The sequence below is a fragment of the Gymnoscopelus microlampas genome, assembly GCF_963454915.1.
Source record: "Gymnoscopelus microlampas genome assembly, chromosome: 13".
Lineage (NCBI taxonomy): Eukaryota > Metazoa > Chordata > Actinopteri > Myctophiformes > Myctophidae > Gymnoscopelus > Gymnoscopelus microlampas.
Genome location: NC_139950.1, coordinates 13889478 through 13905602, shown reverse-complemented (window position 1 = coordinate 13905602; position 16125 = coordinate 13889478). Strand labels below are relative to the sequence as shown.

The 16125-nt window shown below is 43.5% G+C and overlaps 1 protein-coding gene across 1 annotated transcript; it reads left to right on the top strand.

The window, feature by feature from the left end:
* Nucleotides 1-4884: 4884 nt before the first annotated feature.
* Nucleotides 4885-8862, top strand: LOC311058465 (uncharacterized protein). Its single transcript, XM_084075925.1, has 3 exons — nucleotides 4885-5086; nucleotides 6640-6793; nucleotides 7189-8862. Exons 1-3 carry the CDS (start codon nucleotides 4979-4981, stop codon nucleotides 8427-8429), a joined length of 1503 nt encoding a protein of 500 aa, XP_083932051.1. The 5' UTR covers nucleotides 4885-4978; the 3' UTR covers nucleotides 8430-8862.
* Nucleotides 8863-16125: the final 7263 nt, after the last annotated feature.

The following is a 16125-nucleotide window of genomic DNA, read 5'->3' as shown; positions in this document are numbered from 1 at the left end:
AGATATACAAGCATGAGTTTCGAGCTTGTGGATCTGCTACTTTTGATGCTTTTGAAAAGTAACAGTTTTGGACATAAAGTATGAGGTTTCCACCACGACAGAGACGACATACTGTAGTGAACTAACATAGTAACACAGTACATGTATGTATGCATGTATGTATGCTCATGTATTATGAGCGTGGCATGTTTGTTTGGTTGTTTGTTTCGGGAGAGGAAACCAGTGTGTCAGACAGCAGGCTCCACCCACTCCCCATATTTCACGGATTGGTCCAGCTTCCAGCTACTGGGCTCAATTCATTGTCATTGGATGTTTTCCAGACTGAATATTTCACTAGTGAAAACTGAACACGAGAGAATTTAGGTTGCCTAAAATCGTGAGGCTAACTTTTCACACTCTCTTTGTAGGAATAAACAGGCGATGCGTCCCCGTAGACGAGGACCCAGAAAACGGTCCTGATGACGAGGACTGCGTGTCCCCTCCCACTGTATCCGAGCACCAAGACCACGAGTACGCCCGGCCCTCGTCTCCCCCCTCATCCCCGGTGTCTACGGACAAGAGCACCGACAGTGCTGCACGGCACACGAAAAAGAAAGGAAAGAAAACGCCCAGCGGACGCAAGAGAAAGAAGTCCCTTGAGTTGACGGTTCACGGGATTCTGGCGTTCAAATGCAAATGCTGTGACAAAAGCTACAAGACATGGACTTCGTACCGTGCGCACCTGAGGACGTACCGGCACACCGGAGAGAGGACCTGCCTCTGCGACATCTGTGGCAAGGGCTTCTCCTCCGTCTCTTCCTTCAAAGACCACAGAGTCACACACTTGTGTGGTGGGGTGAAGGCGTATCAGTGCGCGACCTGCGGGAAAGGCTTCACACAGATGACGCACCTGAAGGCCCATCATACCATCCACACCAATGAAAAGCAGGTCTGCACCCTCTGCGGCAAAAGCTACACGACGCGAGATAGCCTGAAGACCCACATGGTCATTAAACACTCGCATGAGCTTCCACCCGACGAGCTGCCAGAGAGTTTAATTACTTGCGAGGTCTGTGGGAAGACGTTCCCGAACCGTTCGACGTACAAAATACACAAGATGATACACACGGGGGAGAGGCCCTTTCACTGTGAGGTCTGTTGGAAGCGCTTCAGGACAAAACATGTGCTAATAACCCATAAGTACATCCACCAGGGGAAGAAACCGGCTGTGACATCTGGCTGTGACATCTGTGGGCAGACATACAAGAGCAAAGAAAAGCTAAAACAACACAAGTACACCCATACAGGTGAGAAACCACATAAATGCTCCGTCTGTGACAAGACCTTCCCGTATGCCACCTATTTGATAAGACACAAGAGCATGCACACAAGAGAGAGGCCGTACAGCTGCAAGGAGTGTGGGAAACACTTCCGCCTGCTGACTTTCCTGCAGGCCCATAAGCAGACTCTGGGTCACAAGAGACGGACGTCATCAGACATGACGTCCTCAGAAAACATTAACAGCAGCAGGTCTCCTACTGCTGCTAAAAAAAAGAAAAGTTCAAAAAAAATAGCTGATCTACAAGCTACGCGTTGTGAGCTTATAAGATCAGCTCGGTGATCGAGGAGTCTCCAAAATGGCATCGATTGGCATCGGACCCCAAGAATCTATCATCATCGGTAAATAGAAATGAAAAAATCTGAAATGAGTAAGATTTTCTGGTCATAGGTTCAAATCCCAGTACCAGCCAAAGTGTCTCTGAGCAAGAAGACATTGAACCCCCCTACCTGCTTATTCTATTTTTCACCTTTCTGTGGGCAAAGGTCTCCGCTTCAGGGTGAAAAAGATTAAATAACAATAATATGCAAATATGTAAGAATGAGTCCGTTATGTTCTGTGTCAGATGAGCATGATCATACACTGTTCATTTCACTTAGTGGTATAGCCATTATTTCATACTTTGGCTATTCAAAAATTGTAAATATACAAGCTCATGTGCGTTCATATGAGTTTGTAGATCTGCTATTTTTGAAAAATCATGAACATTTTTGCAAATCTTTGAATATATATATTTTTAAAGCGAACATTTGCAACTCAAATTTTTGCTTCTTGGTGGGGTGGGGGGGGTCCCTGGAACAAAATATTTTGAGATGGGGGTCCGTGACCAAATACATAATCCTTTTGGGTGGTCCTTCACACGGAAACGTTTGAGAACCCCTGATATTGTAGCAACATATGGTTTTCAGAAAACAGTCAGGATTTAGAAGACATTTGTAGACGCGTTCCCGGATTGAATAGGTTAAGTCTCCTCACATCTGTATGCAAATTACACCATGAAGATAATTCTACATTGGTTCAAACTCTGAACTCTGACCGGGGATGGAGTCTAGGAGATAAAGTAGATGGGTTACACAGTCTAATGATCATTATTTATTACAATGTCTTGATATGAAATAAAACATTTCAAAAGAAGGGGGGAAAAGTTAGATTTATGGACAATTTAAATCTGCTGGAAATATTTTATTTTTATGTGGTGTGATAACATGGCACACTGTCTATCTAGAAAATAAAAACATGGCACTTCATTTCAAAAAGGTTGCTGTAATCGTTTCCATGTTGAAAAAGATGTCATCTATATCTATATATATACAATTTGAATCCTGCGCCATGTCGGTTGTCCGTATGCGACGCCAGTGTGACGTAATCTGACATCACGCCAGTGTGACGTAATCTGACATCACGATGAGACGGTATATGACATCACATCCTACCTATAAATCTATTCACCTGTTTCCTAGGCTTTCCACTTCCTATGTGTTTTCCACTTCCTGTCGATTTGATCCAATGAAATCCAATGAAACTGGTCAGATGACTAATGATATCCAATGAAATCCGACAGGAAGTGGAAAACACACAGCCTAGGAAACAGGTGAATATATACTCTTTCTGAAGTGGGTACTTTCAAAGCCTGCCGTGGATTTAGGAGAGCACAAAACTCTCTCTCACACTGTGAGGTGCCTGTAAGGTGGCACTGCAAAGTGAACGACGCGTCGCGCTAGACGTTCGGGCCGCGTAGCGGCCCGAACTTCTAGTTCTCTACAATTTGAATCCTGCGCCATGTCGGTTGTCAGTATGTACGTATGTAGCCAGTGTGACGTAATCTGACATCACGATGACATCACGATGAGACGGTCGTCCCGAATATGGACACAAACAGCATGACATCACGCATGACATCACATCCTACCTATAAATTCTAGGATGCCGTCAGATCGCACCAGTTCGACGGCTTCCATAGTGGGTCTTGGTCATTGGAGAGGTGATGCACGTCACCTCTTTCTGAAGTGGGTACTTTCAAAGCCTGCCGTGGATTTAGGAGAGCACAAAACTCTCTCACACTGTGAGGTGCCTGTAAGGTGGCACTGCAAAGTGAACGACGCGTCAAACTTCTAGTTCTCTACATTTTCAAACATTCCAAAAATAGCAGAAATAGCAGATCTACAATTCACAACAGTGTAACCAAATTCAAAACAGAAAATTGTTTTCCAGTTTCTTTCCCTTTTTTAAATTCATTAGCGTACAATAAACAACAATACAAATAAATCTTGAATGAAAACATACAGTTAAACTGTCAACATGGTGACATGATCAGTGAGCTTGTAGATAGATCTACAAGGTGCTGTTTCAAACAAGTCCAAAGTAGATCGTCTTGATGTGATGCAATGTGAGCTTGTAGATCTGCTATTTTCACTATTTAAAAAGAAGATTAAAAGTGTTTGTTTTTCCTTTAATTCATGAAATGTCTTTGATTGTTGTATTTATTTATGAAGTTATTTTTGGAAAATGTTTGAATTTGTTTTTAATTCATGAAAAAATGTGCATTAAAAAAATATATTTTGAAAAAATAATTAAGGCAAAAAAAATAAAGGGACATTTAGCGCAACCCATAAAGATTGGTCCGCAACCCACTAAAGGGGCCCAACCCAGTGTTTGGGAAAGCACAGTTTCTCAACGTTGGGTACAGGGACCACCAGAGGGTCCAATTGGACCCTTATGGGTCTGTAAATGTGAGAGTGTACAAATGGAACCAAATGGACCTCTCAGCTAAGGGGTCCTTGGCCCCAGATGAAGGTGAAGTGACAATTTCAGGACTTTTAAGACCATTTTAATACCTAAAAAAAGAAAGAAATAAATTAAATTAAAAAAGACCAAAAGTAATCAACAAACTATATAATACAAACTGGACAAACATTGGCCAAATTGGCCAAACATGATTTTGTGTGAAAAAAATGTAGTACTTTTTTCCACCACTGCTATCAAGAAAATAAAAACTTGGCGTTTTGTTTTGTTTTGTTTTGAAGGCCTATCGAGGCACTTCCGGATGTGTCGTCGTTACAAGTGTTGCCATGTCAGCTTATTATAAGCTACTTTGAGCTTGTTTTTCTGTGAAGTTGCTTGTAAATATTGGTAGTTTGCGGGTTGTGGTTTTTTGGGGCATGTTTCTAAACTCAAGTGTAGTTGCTTATTTTGGGCTTGTTTCCTGATGTCATTTAAACCAGTGGTTCTCAAACATTTTCATGTCAAGGACCCCCAAATTAGTATGTAAATATATCCAAGAAGGACCCCCATCTGAAAATATTGTGTGTCAGGGACCCCTGCTTGTATTAGATCTTTTTTTTTGTTTGTAAATGTGTCAACGTGTCTTATCACGATGCGTTGTGACTTGTGAGCTTGTAGATCTGCTATTTTCAAATAGCCGAAGCACGTCACTTCTTTTGGGCATGATTTCATAGACCTAGTTCCTTATTTCTCTCACAAAATCTGGCAACGTTGGTTGTTACTGCCCGGTCCGGAAAGGGCGGGGTTTAGTGTTCCCTCTTCCCAGTTCTAAAATATTTGCTGTTTGGTTGATAATGATAATAGAAGATAAAGTACAGTTACAGTGTTTCTAAAACTAAAGATAAGACGCTAAAAGCAGTGTGTTTTAAAAACGACACCATGTTGAGTTTAGAGTCTTTTAACACTCAACTCCTTGTAATAATGAATGATTTCACCAAGGCGGTCATAGCACAGATAAAGGTCCAAAGCAACGTGGAAGAAGACCTGGTAAATAAACTACATTACTGTAAAAAAAAAGATCTGCAAACTAGCGTTGTTTAGCTTGTGTCATCTGTTCTTTTATGGCATGATGCGAAACCCTCGTAAGATAAAGTATAAATTCATTTAGTGGGGTAGATATTAGCCATGGATCCAAGACGGTCATCTGTCATGACAGGCATGGATGAACTTCAACCTGGTGTTTGCACTTTCTCCCTTTTTGCCCCATAAACGTTCAGATTTCAAATATAAAGTGCTTACCCTATGGTGATGGATGTTGAAATTATGTACGGCCCCCAGAAGTACCCGTATATTCCGTTTTGTTCAATAAAAAAAGCATTTTAATCCGATTGGTGGCCATTTTATCACAGAATTGTAATGTATCAGAGTGCAATACACCTCCCAACCGATAGGGTTGCGGAGTTGAAAGCATGAACAAATACGGAGAAATGGCCACCAATCCGAGTAAAATGCTTTTTATTAAACAATATGAAAGATACAGGTACTTCTGAGGGTCCTTGCATAATTGCAGCATCCGTGGCCATGGGGAAAGTTTTTTATATTTGAAATCTGAACGTTTGTGTAGATGTACGGGCCCAAAAGGGAGAAAGTGCAAACACTTAGTTGATGTTCATTCATGCCTGTATCAGGGCTAGGTAGATATTAGTCCTAGAATGGCTGACAGACTGACTGGCATTCTAGCTTGGTGGGGCTATTTATGTAGGCCAGGGGTCCTTGGGAGTTCCAGGGGGTCCCCAGCAAAATTAGTTAATACAGCATCTAAATCAGTTAATACCACTTCAACCCTAAATGTATCAGCTTTTAGCTGACCTAACAAGCTCACGTTTCAACAACACACATCTTGTATGGGTCCCACCCGGCACAACATATTTTCATATTGGGGTCTGCGACTGCGACCAATACATATCATTTAATTTGGGGGTCCCTGACAGTTTGAGAGCCACTGGTGTAGGCTACTCACCCTACATTGCTGTGACTTGGGGCCCAGCTCTTTTCATCTAGTATCAATCATAGCATATCCATTTGAATGTTCTGGCGGAAAACATGTATTCAGTCAAAGTTGACAATAATGGAGGACAAGTTGCAACTTGGTCCACGTTGCATACTGATTGATTGATTGATTGATTGAATACTTTATTAGTAAGCCATGTAAACAGTATGTGGTACAGTCAGACATTAAGGCTTAAAGGATAACACCAAAAAGCTGTTGTGGTCCTACGTATTCAATTCATCAACATAGTATACAAAATGTAATACAAGAATGCTCGCCCCAAAACACGCTCGCCCCGGGTCAAATCTGGGTAATCTGGGAATCTGGTATCCAGGTATTCCTAAACGTAACGTCAGTAAAACTATGCCTAAACTTAACCCTCTTCCTAAACGTAACCTCACAATTCCACATTGAGTTGATATTCTCTAGGTGGCACTGTCGCTAAAAACCAGGGTCCTAGAAGCGGGGGTGGTATGGGGTCCTAGGACTGCAGTCCTCTACTTCAGGAACAACCGACTACTGCTCTAATCTTCTATGTTTATTGTTTCAGGAAGAGCTGGATGCATTGGTGGAAGGTTTGTGTTTGGAGGCCATCGACAAGATACTGAGCATTGTTGAGCTGACGACAACAAAACAACAATCTACACGATCAATACCTTTAATCAAAATCGAAGAGACAGAAGACTTGCACGTTGACACAAATGGTACAGAGACAACACACCTCACATGCTGTGTGTGTGTGTGTGTGTGTGTGTGTGTGTGTGTGCGTGTGCGTGTGCGCGTGTGTGTGCGCGTGTGCGTGCGTGTGTGTGTGTGTGTGAGTGAGAGCGAGAGATGGCACAAGGACCACATGCTCCCTGTAAGTGTAAGTAGGGTCCAGGGACCCTCCAGGCTTCCTTGAGGGGGTTCCAAAATATGGACCCTTACAGATCTATAACTCTGAGAGTTCCCCACTCCCAATATTTCACGGATTGGTCCAGCTACTGGGCTCATTCGATTCCCATGGATGTTTTCCAGACCAAATATCTCACAGTGAAAACTGAACATGTGAGATTCAGGTTGTCGTTGCGTGGCTAACTTTCTTATGCTCTCCTTGCAGGAATAAACGAACCCTGTGGCCCTGAGGAAGAGGACCCGGGAGACGGTCCTGATGACGGGGATGATGGGGGCATGTCCCACTCCCCTCCCACCCCTCCCAGGCGCCAAGACCACGAGTACGCCCGGTCCTTATCCCCGGTATCTGCAGACGAGAACGCCAGCGGCGCCACACAGCACAAGAAAAGGAAAGGAAAGAAAATGCCCAACCAACGCAAACTAGGTCCAGAGCCCATGAATCATCCGTGCGAGCGGTGCACCAAGATTTTCCCCAGCGTGTTCCGACTGACCGAGCATTACAGGAAGGTACACCCAGAGTGTCAAACCTGCGGGGAGCTCTTCCCCGGCATTAAGAAGCTCCGAGAGCACGAGATCAAAGCTCACGGGGTTCTGCCATACAAATGCGACTACTGTGACAAGGGCTTCAGCCACAAGGGTCACCGCGATGAACATGTGAAGAGAAAACACACCGGAGACAAGGCCTTCATGTGCGACATCTGTGGGAAGGCGTACATCTGTGACGCTGCCCTCAAACTACACAAAGTCGTTCACTTCGACAAGTCCTTCAAGTGCAACGTGTGCGGCAAGAGCTTTCATCACGCCGTGCACCTCGCGCGACACAAATACGTGCATGAAGAAGTGAAGCCGTATCAGTGCCCGGCCTGCGGGAAAGGGTTCACGCAGGCGGAGAACATGATGAGGCATCAGGCCGCCATCCACAACGTGAAGGAAAAGCAGCTCTGCTCCATCTGCGGCAAAAGCTACACACAAGAGAGCATGAGGTACCACATGGTCAGCCAGCACTCTGAACTCGCCAACGAGCGTGTCATTATTTGCGACGTCTGCGGGAAGAAGTTCCAGCACCCTTCACAGTACAAATTACACAAGGTCACACACTCAAGAGAGAGGCCATTTCACTGTCACGTCTGTGAGAAGACTTACAAGCACAAACAAATGCTAAATACCCATATGCTCACCCACACGGGTGAATCACCATACAAATGCATTGTCTGTGAGAAGACCTTCAACACGTCTACCAGTTTTATGAGACACAAGAGCATCCATTCTGGAGAGATGCCGTACAGCTGTAAGGAGTGTGGGAAACACTTCCGCCTGCCGACTTTCCTAAAGGCCCATGAGCAGACTTTGGCTCACCGCAAACGGACATCATCAGACATGGCGTCCTCAGAAAACACTAACAGCAGCAGGCCTCCTACTGCTGCTAAAAAAATGAAAAGTTCATAAGTTTTCAGAAATAGCAGATCTACAAGCTACACTGTTTTGAGCTTGTAGATAGGCTATTTGAATTTTCGATCAGATCTACCTTTTTCAAATTGATTACAATTGATTCTGCATTGTTTTTGTTCCTTTCTCTTTTTTATTTTTTATTTCTTATACAAACTATCGGTCAAAATATTGGTATAATCGGTAATCATCGGTTGAGCTCCAAGAGAAATGAAAAAAATCTGAAATGAGTAATCATCTGGTCAAATCCCTTCACCTTTATGTGGGCAAAGGTCTCAGCTTCAGGGTTTAAAAGATTAAGTAACAATTATAATGCAAATATGTAAGAATGAGTCGGTTATGTTCTGCGTCTGTGTTCATTTCACTTAGCGTTGTTTTTGCAATTACATTGAAATGCTCACCAACACTGTCAGATTAAATATACTTTTGCAGATGTGCACATTGTAATGTTATTTGTTTGTATCCTTCCTTATATTTTCAGAGTTTATCTCCCACTGGTGTAACAACCAGAAAACTAAAGAGGCGATAACCACTTTAACCCAATATACCAACAAATTAGTCTCGCGTAGCCAGACAACTATTCCACAATCTCCGAATGAATGCTATATAGAATCTGGAACTACACCTTCTGAAGCTCCCAACACTTGACTTGTAGAAAGCGTTTGTCTACATAATGACATGTCCAAAATAGGGATGGCAGGTTGAAAGTGGTTAATGCAATATGGGTATGCTTTCCACAAAATTATGGAGAATACTAGGGTTCCTAAACCGTCCTAAATATGCATATCGTCTCTGTCGGGTGGAAACGTCATATGTCCAAAACCGTTCCTTTTCAGGATTCAAATTAAAAAACGGCAAAAGCAGCAGTTCTACAAGCTCAAAAACGCGATACTTCGTGCCACGTTTCAAGCTTGCAGATCTGCTACTTTTGATGCTTTCATGTGAGGCTGTAGTATGATCAGGTAGGGCGTTAAGTTACGGGGGAAAAAAACACAAGAAGTTACAATGTGGAGATAAGAGGTTTCTGCCCGACAGCAATGATATGTATAATACATTTGTATTAATAGACTCAAATAAGCTTGTTGCAGCGTTTATTGGGATTTGTACTGTATATCCCATTTAGACCTGTTGCTATACATATAGAATCGGCCTCAGGCCTAAATGGGATATACTGTTAAAAGTTTACACTGGAAATGTGTTGCTGAATGGTCTGTATGCCATGGATTAAAGCAAAATAAAATCTCACAAGTGAAAAACATATGTAAAATGATGATGTTTTAGTAATATTGTCCCTGCTGTTCTACACACTGCCAATCAGGTGAAGAAATCACAGACTGAGGCTTTAACCTTTGCTTTAATGAAATATCCAAGATCATTAGTTATATGGAAGATTCTTCTAAACTAGCTTGAACACTTCAAATGCTCTAATCTTTAAAAAAAAATCACACCTTGTGTGAAGGAAGCGGTGCCTTTGGGGCGGGGCTCATTTCAGTTCGTCCCTATTGGTGGTCTGAGTCCACTTACCAAATTTGTACTTGGTAGCACGCTGCAAACTGGAATAATGGCTGTTTAAAGCCCAGCCAATGGGCAGACAGAGGGGGCGGGGCTTAAGTAATTACAGTTTGTCCCTATTGGTGGTTTTAGTCCATGTCCAAAATTTGTACTCCGTAGCATGCTGCGAACTTGAGTTATGGCTGTTTAAAGGCCAGCCAATGGGAAGACAGAGGGGGCGGGGCTTGAGCAATTCATGCTCAGCCCGTATTGGTGGTCTAAGTCCACATACCAAATTTGGACTTGGTGGCATGCTGCAAACTGGAGTTATAGCTGTTTAAAATCCCGTGCTCATCCCGGGCTCATACGGGCGGACGTCCCTGGGGGTCCCTGGACCCCTCTTTGATAACCGGTGGCACGTGTGGCAAATGAGAGGAGAGATGGCATAGGCAATCTCCAAGTCCGTGTGTGTGTGTGTGTGTGTGTGTGTGTGTGTGTGTGTGTGTGTGTGCGTGTGTTTGTATGTGTTGCTTCTTTGCCGTGCTCATCCCGGGCTCATACACACAGACACACAGACACAGACACCGAGTCAAAGCCACGTATAGAGCGGTTGGCACCGCTAATAACAGGCTATTTTCCATAATTATGGAGATTCCTTCTTCAATCCATCCATAGAAGGGACTGACGTGGGAACAGCTGGATTGCTTGCTCAGGGTCTCTGCTCTACATGTAAAGTGTCTTGAGACAACTTGTGATTTGACACTTAAATAAAATTGAATTGAAGCTGGAGAGGATGGCCCAAGACAGACATGGGTTTTATGAAATGATTAAAATCAATCTGAATGACATGACAGTAAGTACAATCCCAAAATAAATTAGATATTTGTTTAATTTGTTTCAAAATAAAAATCATTCATTCATTCATTCATATTTTATAAGATGACAGGATAACATCTATGAAGCACCTATATATATAACCTCTCATACCTATTGGTTCCAAAATTGAATATTCTGTTTGATTGAATATTCAGCATGTATTATTTGGACTTTCAAAAAATGATAAAATGAGCGTAGACAAAATGTATCTTATCAACCTTCTCTTAATTCTTGCAAAATTTCATATTCATTCATTATACCAAATTTGCTACAATTTATCTACAAGCTCAAAACGTGTCGCAAAGCAAGGCGTTGTGAGCCTGTAGATCGACTATTTTCAAATAGCCAAAGTATATATACCGGTATAGGGCTGAAGTGGTCAGTGCATGTTTTACAAAGTAACTAGCAACTAAGGTGTTGAAATAATTGCAGTGGAGTATAAAGTACAATATTTGCCTCTGAGATGTAGTGGTGTTGAAGTTAAAGTATTGAAAATTGGAAAAGTACCTCAAAATTGTACTTAAGTACAGTACTTGAGTGAATGTAACAGTTACTTTCCACCACTGGCCTTTTTCATGGCAGCCACATTGACATAAATGGTAGTGTAAAGTTACATTGTGTATTGTGCACAGTAGAGGTTCTCAAACGTTTTAATTTGAAAGACCCCCCAGTTCTGCACACAGCATTAGGGCCACAGACCCCCATAACATTGAGTGTACAAATGGAACCAAATGGACAAGTAAGGGTCCAATTTTGTTCCATTAGATATTCGGCGTATACGTAGACGAGACGTAGACAATGGTTTCTTTGTTTTTTCATCTTTTGTTTTTACATGCTCAAAAAAAGTGCTCTAGTGTAAGTGGTTCTCAACCTTTTCTGGCCCACTTGAAAATCTCAAAAGCGTTTATGTTTAGGGTTATGCCCACCCATCTGACCACTTAACACACTTCATTGTAATGATCAGATGATTGTGTTCTGGATTGGATCAACGGAACTAACATACTATACTTTAACGATGAAAACACATTTTTCACCATTTTAAAGAAAAATACTGTGACATTTGTATGTATATAAAATTTAAATTTACATATATTAAAAATATATATATATTATACAATCACTAAAATCGTAGTGTTTTGTCAATTATTTGGGGTCCCACTCGCAATATCCTCACGGCAAAACAAACGTTTCAGTCATATGACCATCATCAGTGCCCTGATGATGACTCAAACATTTGTCCAGGGGTGAAAAAAGTACTACATTTCTTTACTTACCGTTTCACAAGTTATCATGTTTAAAATGTATAAATAATCTTTTGAAAATAGTAGATCTACAAGCTCACAACGCGTCGCTTCAGCCCTATTTAAACTTTGGTTATTTGAAAATAGCCGATCTACAAGCGCACAACGCGTCGCATTGTGAGCTTGTAGATCGTCTATTTTCAAATAGCCAAAGTTTAAATAGGGCTGAAGTGGTTAATGTAGGTTTTGTAATAATAATCAAAATCCACAAAGTAACGAAAGTTCTCAAATAATTGTAGTGGAGTAAAAAGTACAATATTTGCTTCTGACATGTAAGGGAGTAGAAGTAAAAGTATAGAAAAATGGAAATACTCCAGTAAGTAAAGACCCTCTGAGAAATCATCCCTGTTCAATAGAAGTGTTTGTGTGTGTGTGCGTGCGTGCATGTATGTGTCTGTGTGAGTGAGTGTCATCTTTCATCAACAGTGGGAGGGAGGGCTGCCAAAAGTGGAATGGATATACATCAGCATGAGGATTTCCCACCTCCTGAAAATGCTCAACGACGACGAGCTGTCTCGATCCTCCCTGGCCTGTTACTGAACCTAAGGAAGCGTAAGGTCCCACAGGCCAAGGAGTCAGAGCCCCACTTTCTTGGATTCAGGAGGAAACCCAGTGGGGAAACTTGACACCCTGGCTTTGGGGTCTGGTCAGATTGGCCCGATCTGAACGACCTCTGTATCCACACTGGAGTGTCCCTGGAGTGGGTGCGGTCTGACTCTGGGACTGTGAGGGTCTCGGAGGGCATTATAACTGACCCCCTCATCCAGGTCAGGGCAACAGTCACGTATGCTGGTCACAGTCACCTGCCAACAGCTACAGGTGCCAGACGAGTCCTCATGGATCTACACACCAACATCAACAGCAACACTGGACTGGACTAAAACCCCAGGGGAAACTTGCATGTCTTCCCTCTGCTGATCACTCTGTCTCGCACTCAGAACACTGCACTCAATGGGGGAATCATCACATCCACAGTTAAAGCCAGACTACGAGTCCTTCCCACCAGACTCAATCTTTCGACCTGGGTCCCCACCACTCAGGTTCCTCATTGCTTGCACCCTACCACAGAACAGGACAGCTCACCGAAAGACTGTCGCACATCTTGAATGGCTGCCATGCATACATAGCACGTCACAATAGAATAGTGGCAGTCATAGCGAAGGACATCTCAAAATATCATGTATCACAGTGAGAATGTACAAGCATTCCCGTGTTATTTCATCCATGTTCCATCTCTGTGATAACCCAGACATCTTTACATCTCAATACACCAGATGTTGTGGTTGATGAAGAGTCCAAGGAAGCGTCTGTATTAGAGATGGCATGCACCTTTGACCTAGCCTAGAGGGAGACTTCATGACCACGATCATTAAATACCAACCACTCCTACATACCATCTCAGAGCTAGGTTATAGGTGCAGACTATTTGTATTTTATATTTGGCAGCCTAGGACATACCCACAGACTGGTTGTTAGAACGTTTCAACAACTTGGGATGCCGAAAAAGGAGGCAAAAAGGCTGGCAAAGTATTGCGCTGTCTCTGCTATAATTGGCAGCCGCCACATACTGTATAAAGGAGACGCTGCTACTTATACCCATAGAGTACTGAGTGACATGCTTATTGTATCATGAAGAATTTTGTGAATGTAATCTTACTGCACCTATAATATTTGTGTCCCTGTATGTTTCTCCATTATGTGGACAAATACATGGTTAAAATGTGTGTGTGCTTAAAGGGAAACATTATTATCAGAAACTAATTTAAAAACTAAAGCTTAAAAATGTAAAACTAAAAAAATGAACAATGCAAAACTAACAATAGAATTGCATGTAAAACCAGAGTAGTTTTTTCCCCCATCTAAAATATATATTTACAAGTACAAAGAAAGTATAGTTTAGTATAAACTACATCATCGTTATTGAAGGCGCGAAGTGTAATGTACAGGCTAAATGTGCAAACAAAAGTAAATGTGACAAAGAGAGACAGTGACATTTACAGTGTGTGTGTGTGTGTGTGTGTGTGTGTGTGTGTGTGTGTGTGCGTGTGCGTGTGCGTGTGCGTGTGCGTGTGTGTGTGTCACCTTTATGTCAATATATGGACGTCCGTGTCAGCCAATGCGCAAATATGGAGCCCGGTGCTCCTTCCATTCCGACTCTCACTACTCCGACTAGTGGCTTCCGCGTGCGGCTAAGGTTAGGGTTAGGGTTATGTATAGGGTTAGTCAACGTCGGAAAGGCGACATGTCGGAAAGGACAAATGCACCCGGAGCCCAGGCCAGTCTATGACGTCAGTACCGTTTTTGTGTTTTGTGTGCGTGTGTGCAGCAGCGTTCCTCCGTGACACACTAGGATGCTACCTTACCTCCTGTACCTGACGCAGACACGCTGAGGAGCCCTCCCCTATGAAGAACCCAGGGTAGAGGGGCTCAGTGAATGTGGACTGGAAGGTGTACAGGTGTGTCTTCTTTGTGTCAGGGGACACTCTGTAGAAGGACAGAGTGCCAGCAGGCCAGTCCACATACGCTCCAACTCTGTTGGAGCCAGAGGGACGGACAGGGAGCGCTGTTTTTGTAGCATTGTGAAGGACGGTGTACCAGTTCCCGTGGGGACCGTCATAACACGCCAGACTCACAGACTTGTCATTCAATCCGAACAGACATTCGTTACCAAATCCTCTCCTGTTGATTCCTCTGTATGCCACCGCTATAGAAACCCCTCCTCTCCACTCTACCTCCCAGTAACACCTTCCAGTCAGACTCTCTCTACACAGAACCTGTGAACAGAAGTCAAATCGGTCCGGGTTATCGGGATACGACTGGTTCTCCGTCACCCTTGTCACCTTCTTGTTGTTTTCGGACAGCACGAAGTAGCTGTGCGCCGTGTTCGGGTCCAGCGTGAGTTGGCGTACGTCGGACTGAGAGCATCGATTGGTCCACGTACTCTCCAGTAGAACATATTGCGTCTTTTCCTCCATTGTCCGGACCTTGTTCTCCGTCGTGTCTCTGCGTATCTCGCTCTTCGTGCCTTCGCTCTTCTGCTCGGCAGAGACAAACGTTTGTGACAAAGAGTTTTTCTCTCTAATGATGATCAGCCGCTCCTCCCACTGGTTGCTCTCCTCTCTCCTCTCCTGTTCCAGCTCTTTAATCTGCTTCTCCATCTTCGAGACCTTGCTGTCTCTCGTCTTCATCTTGTTAGTCAGTTCTTCGCTCTTCCGCTCGGCAGAGGTCAACCTTTTTGACAAAGCCTCCTTTTCTACGATCAGCCGGAGTCTCTCCTCGTCCCATTCGATCCTCTCGGCCCGCCTGGACTCCTCGAGGGCCGCGGTCACCCGCTGGCTCCTCCTCTCCTCCGCTTCCACCTCCTCCAATAGCAACTTCTCCATCTTCAGAAGTTTCGTCTCCGCACTCTTCCGCTCCTCCTCCAGGCCTTGAATCGTCTTTTCCTGCGACAGGAGCTTCTCGATCAATTTGTCCTTGGTCTCCTGCCATGTGTTCCTCTCCTTGGTGAAGGCCCGGTTCATCTCCTCCATGGCCTGCAGGAGGGCGTCCTCCCGGAGCCTTCGTCTCTCTCTGTCTCTTTTCGTCATGTAATAATAGCCGAGGAGTGTCACCGCCGCCGTGACGCCTGCACCGAGCATTTTGACGTTGAACATACGTGTAATTCAGTTAGTTTCGGCGCATATCTCCCTACAGCTGAAAGTGTACTAATGTGCCAGTGCGGCGCTGACACCCGTCTTTATATCCCCCAAAACTCTCCCACGTTTGGTGCAGCTGTGAAGCATGCGCCAACGTGCAGTGGTGTGGAGTAACCGAGTACATTTACTCAAGTACTGTACTTAAGTACAATTTTGAGGTATTTTTAGCGGCGCTAGCCTACCTGGCTTTTGCGTCACGTGACACGTGGCTATAAACACATTATAAACACTTATTGATGACAAAATGTATCAAAGGCGCCGCTACCTTCACACAGGTGTGATTTTTTACTTTACTGGAGTATTTCAAATTTTCAATACTTCTATTCATCTCGG